The sequence below is a fragment of the Eleginops maclovinus genome, chromosome 18 (assembly GCF_036324505.1).
Source record: "Eleginops maclovinus isolate JMC-PN-2008 ecotype Puerto Natales chromosome 18, JC_Emac_rtc_rv5, whole genome shotgun sequence".
Classification (NCBI taxonomy): Eukaryota; Metazoa; Chordata; class Actinopteri; order Perciformes; family Eleginopidae; genus Eleginops; species Eleginops maclovinus.
This window is the reverse complement of record NC_086366.1, coordinates 26,699,498-26,726,408: the sequence shown is the minus strand read 5'-3', so window position 1 is coordinate 26,726,408 and position 26,911 is coordinate 26,699,498. Positions and strand designations below refer to the sequence as shown.

Here is a 26,911-nt window from a genome sequence, read left to right as displayed (position 1 = left end):
TCAAAGACTGTACCGTACCCCGTTCCATGCTAAAGACAGTTTTGCCCGTGGCTCAGTCCCACCCCTTACTCATATAACAGCTGATTGATCACAACAAAATCTAACCTATTCTCAGAATATTTAATTTAATACAAATTCATAAATCGAACTGAGGAAGGTTCTTACAGATCCACATTTAGTGTGTGACAATATAATGAGGGCATTGAAGGAAAACAATAATAATACTGTTTTATTAACAATTTCATTATGGACTTTCAGTATTCAATCATCAGCATTGTTATGCAATATATATTACAAACACAACTCCCTATTCTCCATCCAACTAAGCTGCTGAAGTCTTAGCACTCCTTTTGCCTGCAATATGGCAAATCAATAAATGTACAATCTTTGGTTCTCTAGTATAGATCTGTTGGGTACAGGTGTTAAAATATCGTCTTGGAGTGTAGTTGGAAATTCACGGACACGCCAATGAAGGCTTAGTTTGCTACATATTTCTATCGCTGAACTGACCTGTACATTTATTATAGTGACTTCATAGATTTCTCACACACTGTCAGGCACTTTTCCCACCAATCTAAAGTCAACTAAGGTATTTTATTCATGGAAATATTACTTAACCGACTACAAAATAAAAACACTTTAATCTCACGCCATGTTCTCATTGGGGTCCTTTCCAGGCGGGTCATTAATCCCATAATTACAGTAAATAAACATTCATGCAGGAGCAGAGCGAAAACATTCAACCTTCATTTTAACCATAACCCTTTTCTAAAGCGTAATGCACACCACTATATATAAATCATTCTACTTTTGTATACAAACACTTCCTCCCAAGTTGAATCTATACTGGGATCTCGTAACATCTACTTTAATGCATGCGACCATTTTTAGTAAAAGAAGAAAGAAGAAGAGAATGATATTTCACAAAGTGATCCCTGATGGTTGCGTCCGATTGGAGCAGCTCAGTTGTACATGGTCATGTGGAGCCACTGGAACCAATCAGAGAAGAGAAACCATTTAGTTAAACACATCTGGGTTAATGATGACACAGTATATATTTGAGTTTGTAGAAAGGTCTCTAAAGACCTGTTAAGGGTTAAGGGTTAAGGGTTAAGGGTTTTGTTTTGTACATGTAAAAAGTAACTCTGATTGACAGAGTGAAGGACAAAAAGAGACAAAGAGGAACATTTCAAGAAGAATATAACTTTTTTGTTTTTGTTTGCCTAAAACAGAAAACACCCCATGTCTGCTCATTTATTTATTTATGTTTTCTTTGTCTTTGCTTGCTTATTTACATATTTATTGTATGTTGGTTTGTTTGCTTTTTGTGAGTCACTTAAAAAAAGATTGAACTGTTAACTGAGCAAAGGCTATATAAATACTGTGACCCCAAATATAGACTTACAGATTATTATTTATTTATTTGTTTTCAAATGATAAATCAATACATTGTATTATATGAAGGTAATGATAAATAAATGGAAAGCTAAATTAATACATTACTAAGTTTTAATCATACTTTTTACAGGCTAGAGACACAAACTTGGACATAACAATAACATCCCATCTCAATACAATAAGTGTGATAGCCCTCAGAAACAAAGATACAGTTAATAGGATCGCTTCAACATTTCAAACAAAATAAAATAGTTTGACAGCCCAATACCACCCAAAACACTTTTTGTGGCAATGATTTTTTCCAAAACAAATTGCATTTTCAATCTACTCTTCAAACACCTTAAATTCAGATTCTTCCTTGTTTGAGTTGAAAAATAAGTATTTTAGCCAGAAGAATACAATACTTATTATCTGTGTACTGTCTTCATCTAGAAGCCCAAATAAAATATTGAAAGGTGTAAATGTAAAATCAATATTGAGTGGCTTCAATTTGGACTCTTAGACCACAGACTTGCAACATATGGACATTACAAATATAAAGTTCAATCATGCATCAACATGTGTGCAGATTTAAATAGGAACTGCTTCTTGTTTCAATTAAGTTGAGAGTAGAATAATGCCTCTAACAGGCTGGAAGTAACTGCTTTATTAAAGCTATTCTTCAACAGAAGCAGAAGGTGAATCTCTGGTCAGCCCTGTGTGGTTATCAGCTGATCATGTGACTGACGGATCCCAGCTTTAAGCTCTTCAGTCTGACACTGAGTGCAGAGGGCTCAGAGGGAAACTCAATATTTAGAGCCCATTTGCACAGTAGTGATTAAATAATCATCGAAAACAAGTCCAAATACATTTCATCAGTATACTTCCCGGTCGTACAGTGTGGGGAAGTCACCTAAATGTACATTTGAATTTGAATTATATTTGGGCTCAAACTATTTCAAATGTAAATGACTTATTTGTTGTCTGAATGATCATTGGGTATTTGATTACAATCTAATTGTATTATTTTTTGTCTATATTTCCTTCACTATATTATGGGTTCGCCTTGCATGTTAAGCCCTTGTGATTTTTTGGTAAAAGAGGACAAAGTCAGAGCAGATAGGGAGGAGGAGTGTGTGTTCCTACCTGTCTGTAGCTGATCGTTATGTTGCCCATCCCCACCCTGTCGTACCCCTGGAATTTGTCTGCAGAAGAGAAGAAACATGAGAAAGTGAGCGATATCTGCACTGTGCCTTCACAGAATATATAGATTTACAGAAGCTGGTTTGGCTATGTTCAGTTTTTCAAAATGCTTTATCCAGGTTTAACATAAGTTAGTTGTGGCACATCATCTGTGATAGATCGATAGAGTTCAGATGACATCATAGCAGAGGGGGTACACCCTAACCTGAGCCGGGTTCACAGTGGTAAAATACCTTGCTACCATGATGTGCATTAAAGTAATGCATAGTGTTTAATATTATTATAACTAAAACAAAGTAAAAAAAAAAAAAATCATTTATTTATTCTTTTATTTCTCTTTATCTTTTTTGTAAAAATATTTATCCTCTATTTATTTCTTTTTTATATTGCTATGTTCAAGCATTATCAGGTCATTTGTTAATGACTCCATAATGTTTGTTGGCATCACATCACAGCTGTGACTCTCTACATGCTGGCCTGTTAGCAGTGATCAGCAGGAGGACATGTTGGATTGGATTATTCTGGATCATTCACTTAAAGTGTTAAAGTGTTTTAAAAAATACTTATACTTATCCTTACGGATCATGGTCTCCAGTTTCATTAGCAGGTACAGGAATCCGGGGTAGCTGATGGTCATGTCGGGCTCCGTGTACCTCAGTCCAACCAGCTGCATGATCAGCTCGTCCACCATGATGCCTGCAGCACGCCACAGAAAATCACTTTCTTATTTTCAGTGTGCCTGAGTTTAAATATATATTTAAATCAACATATGTACAGCAGGAAGTAGAAGAAGGATGGCAAAAAGTAAATGTAAGTATTAAAAATATAAAGTATTTAGGCTATCAAAGGAAAAGTCTTAATAATGCTAATGTCAAACACTATAATAACATTGTTATTGTTATTATAATTGCTATAACATTACTTTCACCGGGAATATAATTGCTATTTAATAATTAATTTTTTAATAATGTATTGTTGTAAAAGCTCAAATTTCTATGTGCAATTTTGATCTGAACTAACGTTGACAAAATGAATTATTTATCTGAAATGTGGTGTAATGAAGAGGATTAGGGCCACTCGAAAATGTTTTTTTGGGGGGTAATAAAATTATTAAAAAAAAAATATATATATATACACATATATATATATATATATATATATATATATATATATATATATATATATATATATATATGTGTATATATATATATATATATATATATATATATATATATATATATATATATATCTACAGCTCTGGAAAAAATGAAGAGACCACTCCAAATGTTTCTTAAATCTCAATCTCTACATGTATGCCAGCCATTCCAGTGTCTGTTGAATTCCGACACAGAGAGAATTTGTCAGTAGTTTATAGAATACAAAAAAAAAAATAAAGAATTAATTTAACTCAAAGAACTATTTTAAATAATAAAGCCAGAGAAACTGATAATGCTGCAGTGCTCTCTTCATTTTTCCTGCGGCTGTATATATTTTTCACATCCCCCAAAAAATATTTTCATGTGGCCCTAATCCTCTTCCGTAGGTGGTGGAATAAAAGTAGAATTAAGACGAAAAATCAAAGAACCTCAACATATTTAATACAGTTTGTCATAAATTTACTTAGTTACACTCCACCAAGGCTTAGATCTAAACTGAAGGGATGAGCCAAATATAATACATTTTACCTCTAAATATAATAGTGCTGATTTTTGGTCGGATAATATAATGGAATATGTCACTTTGTTAAGACTGAATGTATTCAGAGTAAATATAAACTATGAATGACGCTGAACTGCAGAGAAGACGAGTTAAAGAGGGGGTGTGGCTCCCTCTGCTGGTCAAGTGTTCTCCTCACAGATGTGGAGCCTGAACATTAAACAGCTGCACGTGTTTCACATAGACTGATGCAGCTGAGGAAAGAGCTATGGTGAATACACTTTTATTTATTTTATTTAGCATGCGTCCCACCTGCTGCGTTCAGAGCGGGGCCCACCTCCCGATACTCCAGACGATTGGTCTTGTTCTTGTCAAACACCAGGAAGATATCCTGAGGAGAGATGGTCAAAACATTATTATCATCCTTCTGGTAACATCAAGCGCAATGATCGACCTATTACTGTTCAAAGGATGTTGATCTTCTCATGGTTTTATCAAGCACGGTGATTCAACATCTAAAATGGCAGTGCTGTTGCTGTGCATGGCTCATTAAAAACTGCATCACCAAGGATTCCAAATATAGAAAGAGTGGGATAAGGAAAGAGAGAACCCCCACAATGATTTAATGAAGGAGGAGCTCTTCAAACCAGTGATTTTTAACTTTCATCAACGTTGCGTCATAGAGCACGTCTGTGATTGGACTGTGCTATATGTGTGTGTGTGTGTGTGATCTCACCGTCCACCTCCTGATTTTGTCCCACAGAATCTTGAACTCTGACCAGTCCATCTGAGCGTTGCCTTGAATCTAAAGTGAAGTGAAGTCAAGGAAACACCAACAACGCTGAACAGTGGGTGATGACCTTCACTTTATATCTGTGTGAAGGATCTATCACTTTGTATTCCATGTTATTTCACTCACAATCTAACTGTTAAATGATGGCTTCTTGTTTAAGTATTTTATAACTTGCCTCGCCTGAACCCTGGACCCTCAGATTAAAAGTCTGATGCTCTACCAACTGAGCTATCCAGGCTCACTTATATGTTCATAGTGTGTTTCTACTATGGTTCTATAGTCTACATAGATAGATATGAATGTCTTTATCTCAGTAAATAAACTTTTTTTTTTTAAATGCCTTCCAAAGTATTTTTTCGTGTTTCTCCCATGCTCTGTTCTCTGAAATTGATATCTATGTTGCATTAAGAAATAATTGAAGGTAAAAGTTTCAAACCTTATGATTCAGAGAGAAGCAGGAGAAATGTATCTTGTGTTGCTGAACTCCCTGAGGGTCCTGAATGAAGAGGCACTTACTAACTATCCAGCTCTGGTGACAGCGATTCACAGTCAAAGAAAATATCACAGAGCACTATAAATCTCGAACGGTGTAAAAAACCTGTACCTCTATACAAAGTCTGTTGACACAGTTTTATGTGCAGGTAGTTTGCTTGTTCACATTTCAAGGACATATAAATGAATATAAATGACCGATAAGGATACATCCGTGAGGACCACCAGGCTCTTGCAGTGTTCCAGAGCCAGGTACTTCTCACTGCCGGCCAGCACTGAGAACAGCAGAGGGGGGTGGGGGGGTTAGGGTTATTATACATCTGATCTGGCTGTGGAAGATGTCATGGAGGTGGATACTGAGGGTAACTACAAGGAAAGCTAGTGGTTCTTATTTCTGACTGTGAAGAGGGAGCATGTTGGAGTGTCTGCAATTTAAAACTGGTCTCACCTGAACAGGGACTTTGAACCCTGGACCCTCAGATTAAAAGTCAGATGCTCTACCGACTGAGCTATAGTAGCAGTGAAATATTACAAACATTAAGATCTTGCTATTGTTCTATTGCGCTATTGCTCTGGCTATCGCTATTGCTCGCTACTTCTGTTGGGATGATTGCTCAGTCTGTACAAATCAGGGTCTGCAGCACGAGCGAGCCAAAATGTGAAATGTGATGAAATTCTGCATCACATTTCACATTTTGGAATTCTGCAAAAACAAAACCAGTGTAAAACAATCGTAAAACCACTGACCTCCTCCCTGTATGGCCTCCGTCAGCAGCCTGTAGAGGTGCACAGGTTTGCAAATGTGTTTCTGATGACACAAAGAAACAACACAAGACATGAGGGTGTTTATACATTTTTCTGACAAGCATATACTCCATCTGCACTACTTAAATACTGGTAAACATAAGAAACATAACCTGCACAATTGTATTGTAATTCATCCTACTCTGTTTCATTTCGCACTATTTCTTTATATAATATGCTTCATTCTTGGAGGACCTCGGGACCAAAGACTTCATTGCCATAACTACACTGTAGCTACTGTGCATATGATAATAAAAACCCTTGAGCCTTGATGTTCATGGCCTAAGTGCAATATCATATGTAAATATTAACAATATCTCTAGAGCACTAAAATTCAAATGTGTGATGTCCTCCCCCATAGATATCGAACTCCTAAATATGTTAAAGATGTCACTGAGAGTATATTGGAAAACATTGTGTTTCATCATTGAGATCACTGCAATAGAATGAGCTTAGACCTCCTACTGGATGACATCACATGTTTGAGACTACCTTAAATGAGTGTTTGGCTTTGAGAGACAGTAGCTGAAGTTGACAAGGCCACGGAAGGAAAATTATGGAGTTCTTGATTCAGGCGGTGCTTCCCTTTAACCGCGCTCAAGTGTGGATGTAGAGTGGATCATCTCACCGTGTTGCAGTGCTTCTTGAACAGTAGTTTTGTAGCTTCAGGTGAAGGAAGAGCTGCCAGGTGAGGATATGAATTCTGCAGACAGAAAACACACAGCCTTAATTCAGAAACAGCACTTTCCCAAACACATCACTTCTTCATAAATGAGTAGTTAGAATGCACCGTTTTTATGGATCGCATTTATGCAGAGAAATTGACTAAATGTACCTCAGGAGTGTCAATATTTGGCATACATCGATTCCTTAGTTGAGGTGTTAGGCGTTGTTTTTAGTTCTTTTCTGACAGCAATATAGAAACTATTATATTTAGCGATGTAGAAATGATCATTTATCCCTCCATTTGTTCTACCCATTCTGGAGCATGTCCCATATGTAACAGGCCAGTGATAGACAAAAATCTGCATCTCCAAACAACAGTGTTGCTATAATGCATGCACAGTACTGTGGTGTTACTATTACTATTATTATTACATCTAACAGTTGGACCGTTGTTATGTAGATCATTTGTAATCTAGGTCCAGGTGCAGCTCAGGTCCATACTATGAGCTTAACCGCTGTTTTTTTGCAGGAGTTGTTTTTTTGGAAATGTTAGTATATGCTCACTGTTTATCATTAGGAGTGTATGTAAATAGATTGAAACTGGTTACTGCACAGTTCTCCATTGTGAATGTGTACTTGTTGTGATTTAAAACTTGTCTCGCCTGAACAGGGACTTGAACCCTGGACCCTCAGATTAAAAGTCTGATGCTCTACCGACTGAGCTATCCAGGCTCTGAAAGAGTTCTTTCACAGTAAAACTCAATAGTCGAGACTGTGTGATAGACGATTATTTGAATACACGATCCCATTAGTGTCCTAGAGACTAGAAATGTATATATCTGTGAAAACAGTTCCTCGTCAATATGTTTAAAACATATTGAGCCCAGCTCAAGACATATCAGGGGGGAATCACACAGATTGTTTTGTATTGACAGGAGCACGCAAAGGGAACACATTACTCCTGTTTTGGCTGCCTTACCCTGTCTCCCTATAGAACACAGAATATACTTTAAAATTCTTCTTCTCACCTACAAATCCCTTAATGAGCAGGCTCCATCCTATCTTAAAGAGTTTTATACCCTAAAAGAATAAATACATGTGGAAATAAATACAGGAATAAATAAATATGAAAAAAGTAAATGAATGTATGAATAAGTAAATAATAGTTGAGGATAAAAGAAAACATACATTTATGTTCACTAACATTTATTTATTAATGAGATAGGCGACCCTAACCTCATATTGAAGCAGGACTGGTTAGAGGATTGTCATCATTCATGGCATATTGTGGTTTACATTATTATTTATTTATTTAATCCCACATTTATTTATTATGTGATTTATTTATTCCCGTATTTATTCACATGTTTTTGTATGGATTTATTTATTTACTTAACCTTGTGTCATGTTCCATGCTCCATTTATTTGTAAATGTGAATTGTCTACCATGCTGCCTAAGGATGGACAACGGATTCAATTTCCTGCATGTTTACATGTTGTTTTTCCACACGATGAACATTAATATTTAAAACTTGTCTCGCCCGAACAGGGACTTCAACCCTGGACCCTCAGATTAAAAACCTGATGCTCTACCGACTGAGCTATCCAGGCTCTGAGAGGAAACGATAACAGTGAAAGAAAATAAAGACACTATAATAAATACCCCAGTGCTTGGTACTTGAATCAAAAACTGAAAAAAAGCATTCAGCTGCTAAAACTTTATTCTCTTTTTGTGTACGAAGTCCACACAAATTGTTAATTGTTAATTTACAATAAATCAAATCACACAATTAACCCTTAGTAACAGCAAGATCACAATTAATCTGCAGGCTTGATCTTTGGGTTTGTGGATACACAAACTATGTTTTAGTGGAGTTCTGTACTCCCTGAGTGTCGTTATCATTTAGGGATGGATGTGTCTCTTACCTCTGTTGGTTGAGAGATGTCCTGTGGTGGTCTGTGGGATGGACTGGGGAAAAAGATAAAAACAAGAGTAAACTTTAGTGAGCCATTTGACATTTTGTCTTCATCTCTACTGACCTGCAGCTGTTTGCAACTAGTTATGACCAGTGTTGGGGAAGTTACTTGAAGTTAGTTTTGTAATGCATTACACATTAGTATACTTGACAAAATAACAATCTAAAGTTAAACCTCATTTATCCCAGATGAGACAAATCCTTAATCTGATAAGGACAGTACTGAGCACAGACCTCTGTTTCTGATCTTTGTTTGAACATCAGTCATGTTTTCTTTAGCTCAGTTTCCATCAGAACTCTGGTCCAGGTAGCTTGAATGAGTTCTCCTGTCGGGGGCCCATGAGCTCTCAGTGCCTAGGGGCCCCTGGAGGTAGACAAATAATTTTGCCTCTTCAGCTCTTTGTTTGAAACACAGTCTGATGGCGCCTGGTGGTGTGCTTATTTTGAACTCTCTGAACTACACGTGCAACAGATCGATGGAGGACTCACGTGGCAGCGTTGCCCTTCTCCATTAGCACCCGTAGCAGGAACGCTCCCTGCTGGTTGGCCTTGTGTGTTGAGGGGATGATGATGTAGCGACCTGGGGGAAGGGTGCCTCGGAGGACAACCTCCCTCCGGCAGGAGTAGCTGGGGCTGCAGAGGACTGGGCGCTGGGCACTCAAGTCCTCTGGCGACAGATATGTGTTTTTAGGATGAGCCTGCAGAGACAGCACACACTTATAACACATGAATAAACTTAATACTTGAATAATTTGATTTTTTGGGGGAATATCTGTGAAAAATGCATTGCTGTAGCCTGGAAGAAAGACGTTTTAGTCACCTTACGTAAAACTTAAGTATACAAAAACTCCAGACTGGTCACCTGTGGATAATAAGATCCTGATTTCTGAATTATGAGAAGGTTAATCAATTGTCACGAACCAATGCTACAGGACATTTGGAAGCTTTAATTAGTTTTTCGGAAACACTGGGAGATAATGTTTTTAAATCATGTGGATGGGATTAATATTAGTTTGTCAGGCAGTGCAGAGCTTGTACTGAGCAGTGGCCAATAGGTGGAGTCTTCTGTAAAGGTATTCACAGATTCTAACTTCCCAGACAATAATTACAACTCTATCCAGTAGGTTAGAGGAAGAGCTTCAATCCAATTTCCCTCAAAACAAGCCCTTCTTCAAGCTGAATGAATTACACTGGCCACCTCGTGCTTTCAGCTTTTGGAAGGGTTCTCAGGGACCGTCTATAAAGTGCAACAGTGAAAAGAGATAACACCAAAATGTGGTAATGTATGAAAAAAATATACATGAATAACATACTGTATAAGCACAGTCCACATATCATAAAGTGGATTGGGCATGGTTGGATAAGCCTGCCAAAGTCAGAGAGACAATGGTAGTGAGGTTGTGTGCGTGCGTGTTTGTGTGTGTGTGTGTGTGTGTGTGTGTGTGTGTGTGTGTGTGTGTGTGTGTGTGTGTGTGTGTGTGTGTGTGTGTGTGTGTGTGTGTGTGTGTGTGTGTGTGTGTGTGTGTGTACCAGATATATATGCAGGGCTATAGCCAGGTTAACGCCCGTTCGTCTCTGGTGTTTCTGCATCAGAGCCAACACGAAGGAACATGTTTTCTGAGAGCTGTCTGTGCTCATGTCCACCTCCGATAAGGTGAAGTAGAACTGAGGGTTCTGCCAGAAGGAAACTAAAAAAAAACACACACACACACACACACACACACACACACACACACACACACACACACACACACACACACACACACACACACACACACACACACACACACACACACACACACACACACACACACAAAACAAGCTTCACTTTAATTGTTGCAAGTGATTTGCCAAATATGGTGTAAGTTGACTCAATAACAGGAGACACGGTTTGGAAACAACGATGGTGAACTCAGACTACACCTACTGAAACAGTGTTGACACACGCTGTAATGTTACGCTTTGGTTTTTATAGCTGAGAACAAATACACCTGTCTCAACCTGATGTGCTGACAACTAATCCCAAAGTAGAACAGATTATCAACAGTGAACAACAGAGATCAGCAGGCTGGCATGGAAAAAGGAAGAAGGGTGTTCCTGACAACAGTACTTTGACAACGATAAACTTGTTTTGAAGCAGTCTCAGTGGAATACTAATGAGTTAATATATGAGCCAAGACAATGAGCAAGATGATAGGCTATTTTCTATCTAGAGGGCTGTTTGAAACACAGCAGCAACAAAATAAACTGTACTAAAATTTTGGGAATTTTAAATTGTTGAAAATCACATAACTGTAGCTAAATGTGCTATAAGTAGCACAAAAATAAAAACACATTTCGACAGAAAAATGGTCTATAAGGACATTAGAGTTGGGTCATTTGATGGTAAAACTATACAGTGAGAGGGTAGCAATGTATCCACCAGCAGAGATTTAACAGTAGGATTCATATTAAAGACATTCTGCAGTTAGAAACAATTACACACTTTTGCATTTAAACTTTAAATGTATTTGCATTTCAAACTGTGTTTCTTCTCTACCATTTGCATTGATTTGGTATAGTAACATTAGTTTTAATTTGTAAATTCCATTATGAGACAATGGTGCTATTATTACATCTAATACTTGGAAAATAGTTATGTAGTTCACTTGTAGCTGAAGTTCAACTGCAGATAGACATTTTAAACTCATCTCACCTGAACAGGGACTTGAACCCTGGATCTTCAGATAAACAGTGCAACGGTCTATATGTTTTTGAGTTATTCACGCTAGTGGGACATGCATACTCTTTGGAATCAGACCTACAGGACGTGTGTAGCTGAATCCCTGTCCTGTTGTTACAACATGCTTGTTTCACTCGATCATTGACTATAACCTGAACTGCATATTCAGAGCCTGGGTAGCTCAGTCGGTAGAGCATCAGACTTTTAATCTGAGGGTTCAAGGTTCAGGCAAGACAAGTTTTAAGTACCACAAGCAGTCAATAACACTGTAAAAAATCATTCAGCAGCTAAATCTGATATCTAAATACAAACAGTTCTGAATGACAAACACAATATGAAGGTGACACTAACAATGATAATAAAAACAAATGCTGCAAACCGCTGATCTGAGGGTCTAGTATCAAGTTATTGTTCAGGGGAGATGGGTTTTGATTGTTTTTAATTGGAGCTAATAAACAGGAAATATTCACATAAACTGCAGCTCAACTTGCATTACAAGTAATATACATCCCAACTTTGCAAGTATTGATATAACAATAGCAGTAACAGTAGTACACCCATGTCCCATAATGGAATGAGCTATCCAGGCTCTGATCACAGTCACATTACAGTAACAATAAGAATTCAAAGTGTAACATTACTTTGGTACATCCAGGCTCTGTCAAAACCCTTAGCCTCCTAAATCTGATTCAGGCCACATCAGATGAATGAATGCAGGTTCAGCAGAAACTTATTTATTTTCTCATAGAAAGTTGACAAGACTATAACATTTAAAATGAGACTGTTTGGTAAATAATGACCGGAAGACTGTTTGAACAAAAACAATTGGCACCATGACCTGGACTAAAACCATATTTTTTCTTAAATATAACTGTGCTGGGGTTAGCTAGCCTCACCAGCAGCCCACATTTAACATAATATGTATCTCAATAGTGAAAATGTATATTTAAACAGTCAGCTGATATGATGGTATAGCTATTTGTGTTGGGCACATGTGTCCACCCGTACAAAGCTCGTGTTTTTTTGCGTGACTTTAGTGATCCATCAATAAGCTTTGACAGTAATTTGGTCGGATATTCAAGTTTTTTTTACCTATGGTATTCTAAAATACTTGTGTTTTTTAAATATTTTTACATTTTGTGAAATGTGTATTTTGATGTCTAGGGCCACCGTACAATTATGAAGTAAGCATTTAAAATACTTTCCTAATTTTATGTACAGAACAGTTACTGAATAATGATATTAACTGCTACCTTATTGTTAGTAAGAATGTGTTATTTATTATTTCAGACGGACTCCATTATTCTTTGGTACAAAACCCAGACAGGTTGCATTACCTATCATCATATGTCTTACCTTCTTGGGCAGAGCCCCCTGCTGAGATGTAAGGCACCCAGTTCCCATGATGCATTATGCAGCACCATGGCAGCACATTGGACCCCTGTTCATCCATAGGTTCAGTCAGGTGACACACCTCCATCGTCTCAAAGTTCTGCTGGAAGTCCGACACCAACATCCTGATGGAGAGAGAACCAGGTGGGTTGAACACAGGCTCAAATAAATATGGTGGCCCTGAAGGTCCAACCCGCTGCAGAGAGAAGCACCATTTTTTGTAGTTTCATGTGGGGGATTATTACTTGATACAAATATTATTCCAGATATCTGTTTTGACCTAGTGTTAGCCTATTAATAAGTCTGTCAATTCAAATAATCTGTATAAATACACACATTTTACTGTGAAACAGGCTGACGTTAACTGGCTGTAGATACTTTTTCAACTGTCACTAAGAAACATGGTTTGCAGCTAAATAAAATTCACTTTGACAATTGAATTCCATAGCCAGTTTCACAGATACGTGTGTGTGTTTTATCAGATGTTTTAAAAGTGCAGGATTATTATACTGTAAGTAAAAGGTTAATGTTTCATTTCAGCCATGTGGATCAGTTGTTATGCTGCTGGTGCTATGACTATATCTGATACTTGGGCAACAATAGTGTTGTTCACCTATAACTGAAGCTCACCTCATGATCTCACCTGTAGCCTCAGATCAGCAACTCAATGGATTTAAGGTTTTTAGTTAATTAAACCCATTCTGTTGATATTATCGGCATGTAGTATTTTAAAACTTGTCTCGCCTGAACAGGGACTTGAACCCTGGACCCTCAGATTAAAAGTCTGATGCTCTACCGACTGAGCTATCCAGGCTCTGATCACATCATTTTTACAGTAAGAATAAGATTTCACAGTGTAACATTACTTTGGTACAGGCAGCAAATGTATGTAAGAGAAACAGGCTCTGTCAAAACCCTGTGAGAGTAAAGGTACATTATCAAAGTGTCCCATCAGTCTCGTTAGTTTGATTCTGGCCCCATCAGATGAAATCATGCAGGTTCAGACCGACATTTTTGCTGTGTCACAATGGTGCCTGCTTTTTACTCTCTTTACCAGATAAGAATAAACAGCATATAATGTCATGGAATAATATAACCCCAATTGTTGATCTACTTGTGGTTGGGCCTCACATGTCAGGGTGTTTTGTTTCATGTTTGCAGAGGGCGGACCGTCAGACAAAGCAGTGTGTGTTCAGATACACACTCACCAGAACTCCCCGTCCTCCCGTCTGACTCTTTGCAGTCTCCTCTGCTCCTCCACGCTCACTGATTTCCACTCAGAACTGCACACAGAGAAGGGAGACTTTTATTTGTATACATGAATCCAAAGCAGTAAAATATGTATTTCCAATTAGAGGTTTTAATAAAGGAGGTTCAAATGTGCACACGCCTGTCTGCTGCTTGCTGCTTGGTGTCCTTGGCATGATTGTGTGAAATATATTTAATTATATTCAGATGTTTGTTATATTTAGCTTACTGTGATTAACATTACAAAATATCACTGTGTAGTTGGAGGGAGCCAAAGATCTGAGCATTTTGATTGTGGATGTAAATAGTCTTCAAATTCCTGTGTTCCCCTCAGAGGGAGTTTCTCTCCCACACTGCCCCCTCAACCCGGCCTGAAACACCTCCATTGTGCTCCTTTGTTTACTTCAGTAACATAGTGACATCACTGTGTAACACTCACCCTTCTATTGGCTAGCGCTCCAACACAGTTTTTGGATTTGCTAAGGGGAGGAACATCTCTAAGGGGTTGACCAATCAGAGCAGACTGGGCTCTGGTTTCAGACAGAGGGGGAAAAGAGATGCTGCAGCACAGACAGTATGAGAAACATAAAGAGCTTTCTGAACATTAAAGCATGGAGACATGTCCCAGAACAGAGAGAATAGGGACACTACATACTGATATACACCTGAACATCAGCAGGAGAGGACTCTTTAAAGTAGATACACTACATACTGATATACACCTAAACATCAGCAGGAGAGGACTCTTTAGAGTAGAGACACTACATACTGATATACACCTGAACATCAGCAGGAGAGGACTCTTTAAAGTAAAGACACTACATACTGATATACACCTGAACATCAGCAGGAGAGGACTCTTTAAAGTAGAGACGCTACATACTGATATACACCTGAACAACAGCAGGAGAGGACTCTTTAAAGTAGAGACACTACATACTGATTTACACCTAAACATCAGCAGGAGAGGACTCTTTAAAGTAGAGACACTACATACTGATATACACCTGAACATCAGCAAGAGAGGACTCTTTAAAGTAGAGACACTACATACTGATATACACCTGAACATCAGCAGGAGAGGACTCTTTAAAGTAGAGACACTACATACTGATATACACCTGAACATCAGCAGGAGAGGACTCTTTAAAGTAGAGACACTACATACTGATATACACCTGAACATCAGCAGGAGAGGACTCTTTAATGTTGTAACTTCACTCCTTCATTAACACATTTTTACTTGACAGCTGTAAACCTGTATGTACCAACCCTTGCATGTCACTCCAGGGCCCCTCCCACTCTGTGTTGCCCCAGGGGTTGAGGATTCTTACTAAATCTACTGTGCCGTGTGCTGTCTTCACCTGGCAGAGGAGGAGGGAAACAGACAGAGAGAGAAGTTGAGAGCAGTGGGAGGAACAGGGACACAGTAAACCTAGCTCAGGGGAGCTGGGATTACAACACACAGAGGGAGTGACCTCACTCTCTGCTCAGGGCGTCATTACTACACTAAATATATTGTTTTACAGAGAGTTTAATAAGAGTTTTTAAGATCTGAATGATTTAAGCAATAATTATCACTGATGGTTATTCTATTTAGAGTCAAGATAATCTAAATGTTCTCATCTTCTCTTACCTTCTCCACGGCCGTCAGAGAGTAGGCATGTCTGAACATGATGCCTAGTTCATTCTTCTGCTCCAAAGGACCCTGCAGAGGAACAAACATCCACCCACAGCAGGACAAGGCATTATTACACTCAGTGATTCATCACATACAGTACCTTCAGGAGAAACATTTTGTGTGTCCCAGCCAGTGCTGCGGTAGTTACTGCAAAAAAAGTAACGGCTTACATACAGTGGGGCAAAAAAGTATTTAGTCAGCCACCAATTGTGCAAGTTCTCCCATTTAAAAAGATGAGAGAGGCCTGTAATTTTTATCATAGGTATACCTCAACTATGAGAGACAGAATGGGGGAAAAAAATCCAGAAAATCACATTGTAGGATTTTTAAAGAATTTATTTCAAATGATTGTGGAAAATAAGTATTTGGTCAATAACAAAAGTTCATCTCAATACTTTGTTATATACCCTTTGTTGGCAATGACAGAGGTCAAACGTTTTCTGTAAGTCTTCACAAGGTTTTCACACACTGTTGCTGGTATTTTGGCCCATTCCTCCATGCAGATCTCCTCTAAAGCAGTGATGTTTTGGGGCTGTCGCTGGGCAACACGGACTTTCAACTCCCTCCAAAGATTTTCTATGGGGTTGAGATCTGGAGACTGGCTAGGCCACTCCAGGACCTTGAAATGCTTCTTACGAAGCCACTCCTTCGTTGCCCTGGCGGTGTGTTTGGGATCATTGTCATGCTGAAAGACCCAGCCACGCTTCATCTTCAGTGCCCTTGCTGATGGAAGGAGGTTTTCACTCAAAATCTCACGATACATGGCCCCATTCATTCTTTCCTTTACACGGATCAGTCGTCCTGGTCCCTTTGCAGAAAAACAGCCCCAAAGCATGATGTTTCCACCCCCATGCTTCACAGTAGGTATGGTGTTCTTTGGATGCAACTCTGCATTCTTTCTCCTCCAAACACGACGAGTTGAGTTTTTACCAAAAAGTTCTATTTTGGTTTCATCTGGCCATATGACATTCTCCCAATCCTCTTCTGGATCATCCAAATGCCCTCTAGCAAACTTCAGACGGGCCTGGACATGTACTGGCTTAAGCAGGGGGACACGTCTGGAAGTGCAGGATTTAAGTCCCTGGCGGCGTAATGTGTTACTGATGGTAGCCTCTGTTACTTTGGTCCCAGCTCTCTGCAGGTCATTCACTAGGTCCCCCCGTGTGGTTCTGGGATTTTTGCTCACCGTTCTTGTGATCATTTTGACCCCACGGGGTGAGATCTTGCGTGGAGTCCCAGATCGAGGATGATTAGCAGTGGTCTTGTATGTCTTCCATTTTCTAATGATTGCTCCCACAGTTGATTTCTTCACACCAAGCTGCTTACCTATTGCAGATTCAGTTTTCCCAGCCTGGTGCAGGTCTACAATTTTGTCTCTGGTCTCCTTTGACAGCTCTTTGGTCTTGGCCATAGTGGAGTTTGGAGTATGACTGTTTGAGGTTGTGGACAGGTGTCTTTTGTACTGATAACGAGTTCAAAAAGGTGCCATTAATACAGGTAACGAGTGGAGGACAGAGGAGCCTCTTAAAGAGGAAGTTGCAGGTCTGTGAGAGCCAGAAATCTTGCTTGTTTGTAGGTGACCAAATACTTATTTTACCGAGGAATTTACCAATTAATTCATTAAAAATCCTACAATGTGATTTCCTGGATTTTTTTTCTCATTCTGTCTCTCATAGTTGAAGTGTACCTATGATAAAAATTACAGGCCTCTCTCATCTTTTTAAATGGGAGAACTTGCACAATTGGTGGCTGACTAAATACTTTTTTGCCCCACTGTAACTAGTTACTTTTAAAAAAAAGGTGTACTAACTTTACTAAGTTACTCACTGCTGAAAGTAATTACTCTACAAGTTACATTAATGTACACCATAAATCAAATGACAAATAACAATATTAAGTTAAAACTGTGGACTAGTGGCCGTCATATAGCTCAGTGGGTAGAGCAGGCGGCCATATACTGGGGTTTGATCCCCATGTGGTGAACCCAGATCCGGCCTGAGTCCCTTTGCCGCGCGTCTTCCCCCCTGTCCCCCCGTTTCTGAACTGCACTATATTAAAGGCACTGGTTGCCCAAAAAAATCTTTTAAAAAACTGGACTAGTGCGCTGATCTTTGGACACTGGTTCCAGTCCCTCTGCAGTCAGCATGTCATTGTGTACCTGGCAAGACACCTCACCCCAAAATACTCCTGTGGGGATTGTCCACAGTATTGAGTATAAGTGTCGCATTCAATAAAAGCGTTGAACAAGTACCATGTAATGTAATGTAATTTATGTCCGATCAGATTTATGCAGACAGTCGAAGACCTTAAAGGTCACGTCTCAGATATATACAAAACATGTCTCTCATTAAGTGTTTTACTCAAAATACCAAACAGATCATGAATCATGCCATAAGCCCCCTCTATTTCAGCCCTGTTCCAAAAGTGCTGATTCTGTGACTGTGAGCTTTAAATGCAAATGAGCTGCAGCTAGCCACGCCCCTTTGTGCAAGTGTTTCAGACTCTCTGCCCCCCACCCAAGCAGCTCCATGGTAACGGTGAACACTGCGGAAGAGAAGATCTTCACAATGTCCACCATTCATTTATTTAACAGCACAGCGTCTTCTTAAACTTCCTGCGGAAACCGGTGACCAAAAAATACACAGACACACAGAGGTGCTGTGGGAGGGGGTTCAGGTAAGAGGGTGGGCAGGGGCTTACCGTGGTTGGTTGTTGCTAATGCTGTACAACCCACAAATGACGTCACATATTAACTTTATGTCAGATATGAACGAAAAACCAAACTCACCAATTTTTTGAGCAGCTTTCACATTTCAAACCTTTTTGCTGAAACTTTATGAGTCTCTTAACACACAGGGGAGACATATATATTAAAGACAATCAAAAAGTGCATTTTGCAGAATAGGGGACCTATAAAGTAACACAAGTAACAAGCTCATCGAGTGCTTAGTAACTGTAACGTGATTACTGCCACTGTGGTACAGGAATATGTAATCAGATTACAGTAACACGTTACTTTGTAGTGCGTCACCCCCAACACTGGTCCCGACAGATTAAACTAGCCCCCACGCTGACCTCCCCATGTACCTGGCAGTTGGCGCAGTTGATCAGGGCTCCTTTAGCCATCAGTTGTCTGAGGAAGGCCGGGGGATCTTTGGTCAGACGGGAAACGTTTATAACCTCAGTCACCCCCCCAGTCATGTCCACCATTGCCTCATGAGGGAAGCCCATGTCCAGAGCTCTGTAGCCCCCTTTCATCCTGGGACACACACACAGGTTAGACAGGTTACTGGACAAACAAAGTCTTAATAAGGAATAAAACGGGGCTTGCAAGAATGTGTTTCACCTGACAATACATGAACAAATAAGAGGAGCAGTATTTAGAAATGAAAGCAGACGTTACATGTTCAAACATGCCTGCTCTAAAGCCTTAAGCCCCAGACAAGAGCCCTGAGGAACCCCTGGTTTATGTGACTAGTAGGCTTAGTTAAGGCAAGTCTGGAAATAACATTTTAACATTTGAATTGTGATACCTGAAAGTCAAGATCATCAATCAGTGAAAAAGTTGAAAGACAAAAAAGTTATCCAAGTCTGTAGAAAGAGAAATACAGGAAATACATATCAGATCAACAGGGAGATATTTACAGACAGGGGAACGGACTGTGCACGATACAAAATAAAGATTCAACACCATCTGCATTTCTTAAACCTCTTTGCTGTTTTTCTGTTAGGGAGCAGGAGTGTTATGCAGAGTAGATTTTAATATGACTTGATTACAACATAACATCTGGCTTGTCGCGGTGCCATAGCAGCCTTTCAATCTCCATGTAATAAAACAGGTGTCTTCAAATGTCCATCTGAAAACACCTCACAATCCAATTAGCCTCAAATTTACAATTACATATTTTTTGATCATATTACACAGTTGCATCTAAAAGAGACAATTAAAGATTCCCCCCCCCCCACCACACACACACACACACACACACACACACACACACACACACACACACACACACACACACACACACACACACACACACACACACACACACACACACACACACACACACACACACACACACACACACACACACACACACACACACACACACACACACACACACTGGTTGCAGGGACTCACTTGGCATAGGCCTTCTCCAGCAGGGAGCTCCAGAACTCGTGTCTCTCTGGAGAGTTGAGGTAGATCAGATTGTTGTCGTGAGTTGGCAACAGGTCGTCTATCTTCACCTCCTCCCACTGACCGTACTGCCAGAACTGCACAGGGAGGGGGGGGTATTTAGTTTTGTCAGTGCACTGACAAAACTGAAACGGTGACTTTAACTAAATGTTTTATGTCAAAAGATGTCATGTAACTGTATAAGGTTAAATAAAAAAATATTAGGTTAAACTTAATATTATTGTCTTCAACTAACCTAATGCAGTTATGTGAAGTTTGTTGACATAATACATTTAATTACAGTGTGGAGTTCATACATCAACATTTTGAGGGCCATCCTAAATCTAATTTGTCAGTTTCTTTTGTCATTGTCTTTGACTATTTGAAACTGTTTCAAAATCTAACTGTAGGTAAAGACTGTCCAGCACTGACAGCAGAGCGCGAGGTTCCGGTTCTTGATTACCTTGAAGGTGAAGCAGCCGCTGTATCCTTCTTGGAAGCTCTGATTTAGAGGCATGACCTTTTTGAGCAGGGAGCGATTGATGGAGAGAGAGGCGATGGCAGACAGTAACCAGCAGTCATCTGAGGACAGGAGATTCAGAAGGAGGTCACTTTTCAGGAGGAAGCCTATAAAGTCTCCATGCCAACAAAGAATGTCTCAAATGGTTTATACACCCTGCGTATCCTCCATATGATGCTGTCACCCATTTTGACACAACTGGTGCCTTCTCTTTGGCTCTCAGTTTCCCATCATCCACTGCTCAATGGCCAACTGACTCATTGGTGGAGGACAGGAAATATCTCAGGAACTCATTGGATTTAAAAGGCCAACTGATGAATTACTGTTTGGTTAAACACATGAAGAGGACCAGTTAAAATATTCTAGGATAAACTTCTAATCGCTGAGTGCAGGTGGAGTGGGAGCAGCAATTTAAATGTTCAGTATGTCATCTTCTGCCACTAGAGGTGTGTCAATCAAAATGATAATCCTTTTGGTTGTGTGTGGAGTGTGTCAAAGCAGCCCACTCCCAGTTATGATTGTTCATCGCTCAGGAGGTTTTAACCAAAAGCCAAATTATCCCCTCCTCTTAAAAACAAACTGATCAGTTGAGTAAAACCGTTCAAACCCCTGAATAAATCAGCATTGATCTACCAATCCCTGTTTCCTGGCAAAAACAGGCCTGAGGAGTTAGAAGCTAAACATTAACGTTGTCTCAGCGTAATTCTATGATATGTTCTCAAAAACGACAAATTTCTGAAAAATATTTAGTAAACAGAGGATGCAATACCATCCATTAATTTGATGAAAAATACAGATTGCTCTAGGTTTGAGTTTTGTTGAAAACATTTGAAATAATATAGGCACAAAACTCAACTAAATGAATAAAATATCTCTCTAGTCTCATACATTTTAATGATGACATGTTACAGATTATAATTTTAAATCTATAGCATTGTAATTGTCACAATGTCGCAAATGAAATGCAACAAAACATGATATCCAGTATCCTGGTTTGATTTGTGTACTGCTTCCTGCTGCAGTGTGTTATCAGCCTGAATACACAGCCTTCAGCAGCTGCAGCAGCTTTTATTCAGAAGACTGACAAATGCTGCTACTTTACACACACACACCCTAATAAACCGAGTGAAACTAGTGCAGTGATTATGACACTCTAAAAGTAAGGTTTAGTCACTTCATCACACACACACACACACACACACACACACACACACACACACACACACACACACACACACACACACACACACACACACACACACACACACACACACACACACACACACACACACACACACACACACACACACACACACACACACACACACACACAAAGAAACAACTAAAAAATACACTGCTGTACCCACCTGAATTAGACTGTTTCTAATCGTTTATATACTGTATATAATTACACCTTAAGTGTATATATATTTAACATATCTCTTCTGCTCACATATCTGTACATTACCGGATCATAGTTTACCTCACCTTATTTTTGTTATTTCTTTAAATACTGTTTATCATTTTATGTTTAATTTATTGTATTTTTCTTATTTTTAATTGTACTTAAATGTGTGTTTAATAAGCAACAGAATGACAATTATTTCTTATTATGTTGCTGTTATGACACGAGCATTAATAAATCATCTTAACTTATCTTATCTTGTATCAAATGAACCCACCTTAATACAACAAAGAAAACGAAGAATATATAATTACAATTTGTTAAATGCTTTTCACTTTGTGTCATGGGACATTCCCTCATGCGTTGTGTACTTTGGACCCAGTGTGGTGTGTTGTGTAACCCTGGAGCTCTACTCACTGAGTTTGCCCTGGCGGACGTCCAGGCGCGTCGCTCCGTTCACGATGAACTGAGGAGACGCACAGATCTCCTGCCGACACAGAGAGGTGGTTGGTTAAAGAAGAGACGGAGAAAGAGGAAACGAAAGAGAAGAGATCAGAGTGAGTGGAGAGGGACACAGACAAATCATGCAAATAAGCAGGACTTAGCGTGTCAGGACAGCACCAAACAAGCAGCAGATTATCTCTAAATGCCAGCAGTCAGAGCAGTGAGAGAAACCTAGCACTATACCTGACCTCTGGAGTACTTCTACAGCGTGTCGATAAGTTTACGATTAGTAGCATTTATTCCAAATGGTGAGAGATTTATACTTTCAACTCACAAAAAAACATAGAATAGAATACCTAACAACTCAGTCCCTCGCCACAGAGACGAGAGACAAATCTAATGTCAAACTATTTAAATTAATACAATGAAATAGATTGACTTTTGTTTTCAATGAATAAAAGCAGAAAGACAATAAAAAAACAGCATCAACATGACATGTGTAGTACATTTGTAGGATTGATTCCATTCCATTGTTGATGTCCAATAGTCCTTAAAAGACGCATGTAAGCATATAAGCAACCTCAGAGAGATGTTCGCTGGTACCCCTGCAATGAAACCATAAAATGATTCCCTATTTATTATTTTATGTATCTTACCTGGATCCAAATATTTCAACATCATAAAGCTGCCAAAACTGCCCATTGCCTAATACAACAATGCAAGTTGCTTGGCCCAAATTATTCTTATCATAAAAAAGCAAGCTGTTTCATGCATTGTTTACCAGAATGAGCTGATAAATATAGAATTTAAAAGCAAGAAAGAAAAGACTGTTTAAGTCCATGAACTGTCATTAAAGTCATTCAGACCAAGAAAGGCCATCTGCAGCATTTTCGAAAGAAAGAAATGGCCAGCTCTTGAATTTGGTTGTAAAAACTTTTAACCAAGATGAGTAGGTAGCAGCAGCAAAAAAGAGCCAAAGTAAGGTTAATATGTGTTAATATTATCATTACTATTCCAGTTCAACAGGATTGGCATGTGCCGTTTCCTTTGTGTGCATTCACATTTAATGTTTCGTTGTCTGGACGGATGTGTGTAGGGAAATGTGAAAGACACATTTTAATCTACTAGTTATTACTGATAGATCGCATCATACTGTACTGTAACACATTCCTGTTGTTTTGTTCCCCTCTCAGCATAACAATACCTCCTTCATGACATGTTAACAAAATGTTAAACAGTTTAAAAATACTGTCAACAGTTTACTGCTGATCCTAGAACAAAACATATGTCCTTAAAAACTGCAATTCACAGAGACAACACTCCCCGGGCGCTGCACAATAGCTGCCCACTGCTCCTAGTACTAGGATGGGTTAAATGCAGAGGACTAATTTCACTGTGTGTGCTCTGCTGTGTGCATGCATGTGACTAATAAAGAGGGTTTCATCCTCCGATTCTTCTAAATGTATTATGACTTCCATTCTGCCACCACCACACAGGAGTTGATGTAGCGATGAGATCTTTTTATGTCATATATAACAGGTCCCATATTAACTGAACACATGTCCTGTTATTACAACCGCAGCTTTTATCTATCCGACCTGCCGTGCCCTCTTTTGATGCTTTGAAGTGCGACATGAAAAAGCTATTGCAAATGCTGGAACAGCGACTTTTAATTGCACAATAGTGAAAGGGCATGCAAAGATTTATACTTCCTGGTTAACAAACAAAGGTATTTTTGTATCAGCTGTAAAATGCATGGTCACAAAGCTGACACAGGGCAGTTTATCTGAGGAACTCAAATGAGTTACAGCAGTTACCTGCAACATACAAACTAATCAGCTGTACTTTCTATCCAGGAAACACATGTTTAGTAGTGAAAGCTATCAGTAATCTTCCACCACTGTGTTTGTTACACCTTCCCTCTCTTTGCCTGCAGGTTCATGTTTATAATATCTCCATGTGGTTTGAAACACACCCATCTGCATTTTTTTTCCGTCATGAAAAAAAGAACTGTCCAGAGGGAAAAGCTGAGGGATAAAAACATAAAAACAGCAGGGTCTCATATGACTGCTAGTTGTAAATGTTGGAGTGCATTAGACCTTCAACTATAAATTGACTTATCAATGAGTCAATCAAAGGATAAATCATTTAAATAATAGTACAATTAATGTTCAGGAAATGCTGTTTTCTGGAATAAGGAGACTTCCTGTTTACTCTCGTCCTTTTTCCATTCAACTGAATATGAAAAATATTAAAAGAGATGTGACAGGTGAACTGAGGGTTCTGTATCCTCCTCAAGGATACTTCAACATGCATACAGGAAAAGACAGGAGGAGGCGGTATCAAAGAGCAAATACGTGATTAAAGGAATACCTGTTCCAACCCCTGAGCCGCAGCAGCCCCAATCAAAGTGGTGAGTCAGACCGATCTGTGTGTGACTCACTGACAGTAAATGTGATTTGATGAGTCTGTTATATCACTTTTTAGTATCAACAACATCATGTTTAAGCTCCTGCTATTTGATATGCTGAAACATAAAAAAGTGTGTCTACTCCTGCATTCAAAACTTTACATAAGATATAGTATGTTAATATTAACTGCTCCAAATATCAAAAGTAAAAGTAGTCATGATGCATAATGGCTTTACAAATGTAAAGTCCGTATCACTAATGATGTCATGTCTGATGATGAATAACTTCAGAACATGTATGTTGGAAGATGAACACTGTGTGCAACTGTAGATTAGTAGCACTGCATTATATCATATAAACATTCAAATGCTGGAGCATCAATATATCTCACTGTTGATGTATGCAAAATATTTATCTACGGCTGATATACATTCTGCAGCCAATATTTCTTTACTTATAGTTAATTACAATTTTGAGATAAATAAAAAGTGTGGGTAGTACATTTCTAATACTTTTTCATTTTTAAGTTTCAAAAGTCTAAAGCACTCGTGCAGAATGGGCTGTTTCAGAATAGTGTCCAATATATTACTACATCAATGTTCAAGGGTGCACAGTACTGCAATAGTTACAGGGTAGTTATTGCAATGAAAATCTTAGGTCCCACATTATGAATAGCCTATCCATTTTTGAGTGTATTACTTTAATATAACAGCTATTAACTGTTATAGCTATTTTGAGGTACTTGTACTTTACGTGAGTATTTCCATTATATTCCACTGTGTACTTCTACTCCACTACAATTCAGAGGTAAATGTTGTACTTTTACTCCACTACATGTATTTAATCCCTTTAGTTTCTTTACAGATCTGGATTAATGATGGAAAATATAATCAGCCCTTAAATCAGACTTTAGTTCACCTGGAGTAAATCCAGCAGCTACCCTGCAGTATACAAAGCCATTCAAACTAGCTGCACCTTTACCAGCTCTGAGAACAGTATCTTGTCTTTACCCCTGGTCGTTTCCACTTGACCCCGGACTGCAGCTCCAGCTCTCCCAGGGGGAAGTGATAGTCCACGAACAGCCCGTCCCGGCCAACGTTCTTCACGTCCCCGTTCTCAGCGGGCAGGTCCCCCGTCAGGAGTTCCGCTAGCCAGCTGCGGGACTGAGAGCCTAGCAGCTCGTCGGAGCACACCGAGTCCCAGTCATCCTCCACAGAGGGCAGGGAGGATTCGGACGACACACTCAGTGACTTTCTCATGTCAAAAAAACCGTGTGCTCTGAACACTACTCTGAAGAGAATGCGACTTCTGACTTTCACTTACGACGGAGCTGCCCAGAACCCCGCCCCGTGGGAGAGGCGCAGGTACATGCTACCTGATCTGCGAACTGATAGCTGCTAACTGTGTGTACAGTGAGTGATGCTAACCTGAGCTCAGGTGAGGGCGGTGGTGCAGCTGTCACTGCTGCAGGGACTGACAGCACTTCAACATTCTTTTGTTTGGTATAGTTCAAGTGAAGTTTCGAATAATAGCTTACAGTGGTGTAAACCAACTAAGTAGATTTACTCAAGTACTGTAGTGCCATTTTGAGATACTTGTACTTTACTTGGGTATTGACATTTGTTGCTTTGTACCTATACCCTACTACAATGCAGATGTAAATGGTGTACCTTTACTTCACTAAATATATTTAATACCTTTAGTTACTTCGCAGATTTGGATTGATGTGAGTTTTTGTTTGGTATAGTTCTATGGGTTTAGTAAGGCAACACTGTTAAAAGCACAGCACACGAATGAGGTACTTTATCTTTAATCAAAAGTTTCCATTCAAATGTTAAACTACTGTAGCATAACATGAGCCCAGAAGTATTTTAAAGTTGATTAAATTAGCCCCACAGCTGCAACATCAAAGTTATGAACAAATCAATGCAGCAATAATCA

At 39.1% G+C, this 26,911-nt stretch overlaps 1 protein-coding gene and 2 non-coding genes across 3 annotated transcripts; all 3 read right to left on the bottom strand.

Moving 5' to 3' along the window:
* Positions 1–211: 211 nt before the first annotated feature.
* zgc:85932 (uncharacterized protein LOC405875 homolog) lies at positions 212–26,285 on the bottom strand. The gene is made up of 20 exons (XM_063907573.1): positions 25,981–26,285; positions 22,533–22,602; positions 20,654–20,772; positions 20,155–20,288; positions 19,098–19,269; positions 15,966–16,037; positions 15,602–15,693; positions 14,290–14,364; positions 13,046–13,206; positions 10,498–10,655; positions 9,457–9,665; positions 8,918–8,960; positions 6,954–7,028; positions 6,269–6,329; positions 5,732–5,796; positions 4,973–5,041; positions 4,549–4,627; positions 3,160–3,276; positions 2,524–2,582; positions 212–989 (listed from the first exon to the last, which is right to left on the bottom strand). The coding sequence occupies exons 1-20, from the start codon at positions 26,227–26,229 to the stop codon at positions 963–965; spliced, it is 2,106 nt and encodes a 701-aa protein (XP_063763643.1). The 5' UTR covers positions 26,230–26,285; the 3' UTR covers positions 212–962.
* Positions 7,651–7,723, bottom strand: trnak-uuu (transfer RNA lysine (anticodon UUU)). Its single transcript has one exon. It is a non-coding gene; the product is annotated as a tRNA-Lys (tRNA).
* Positions 13,823–13,895, bottom strand: trnak-uuu (transfer RNA lysine (anticodon UUU)). The gene has a single exon. It is a non-coding gene; the product is annotated as a tRNA-Lys (tRNA).
* Positions 26,286–26,911: the final 626 nt, after the last annotated feature.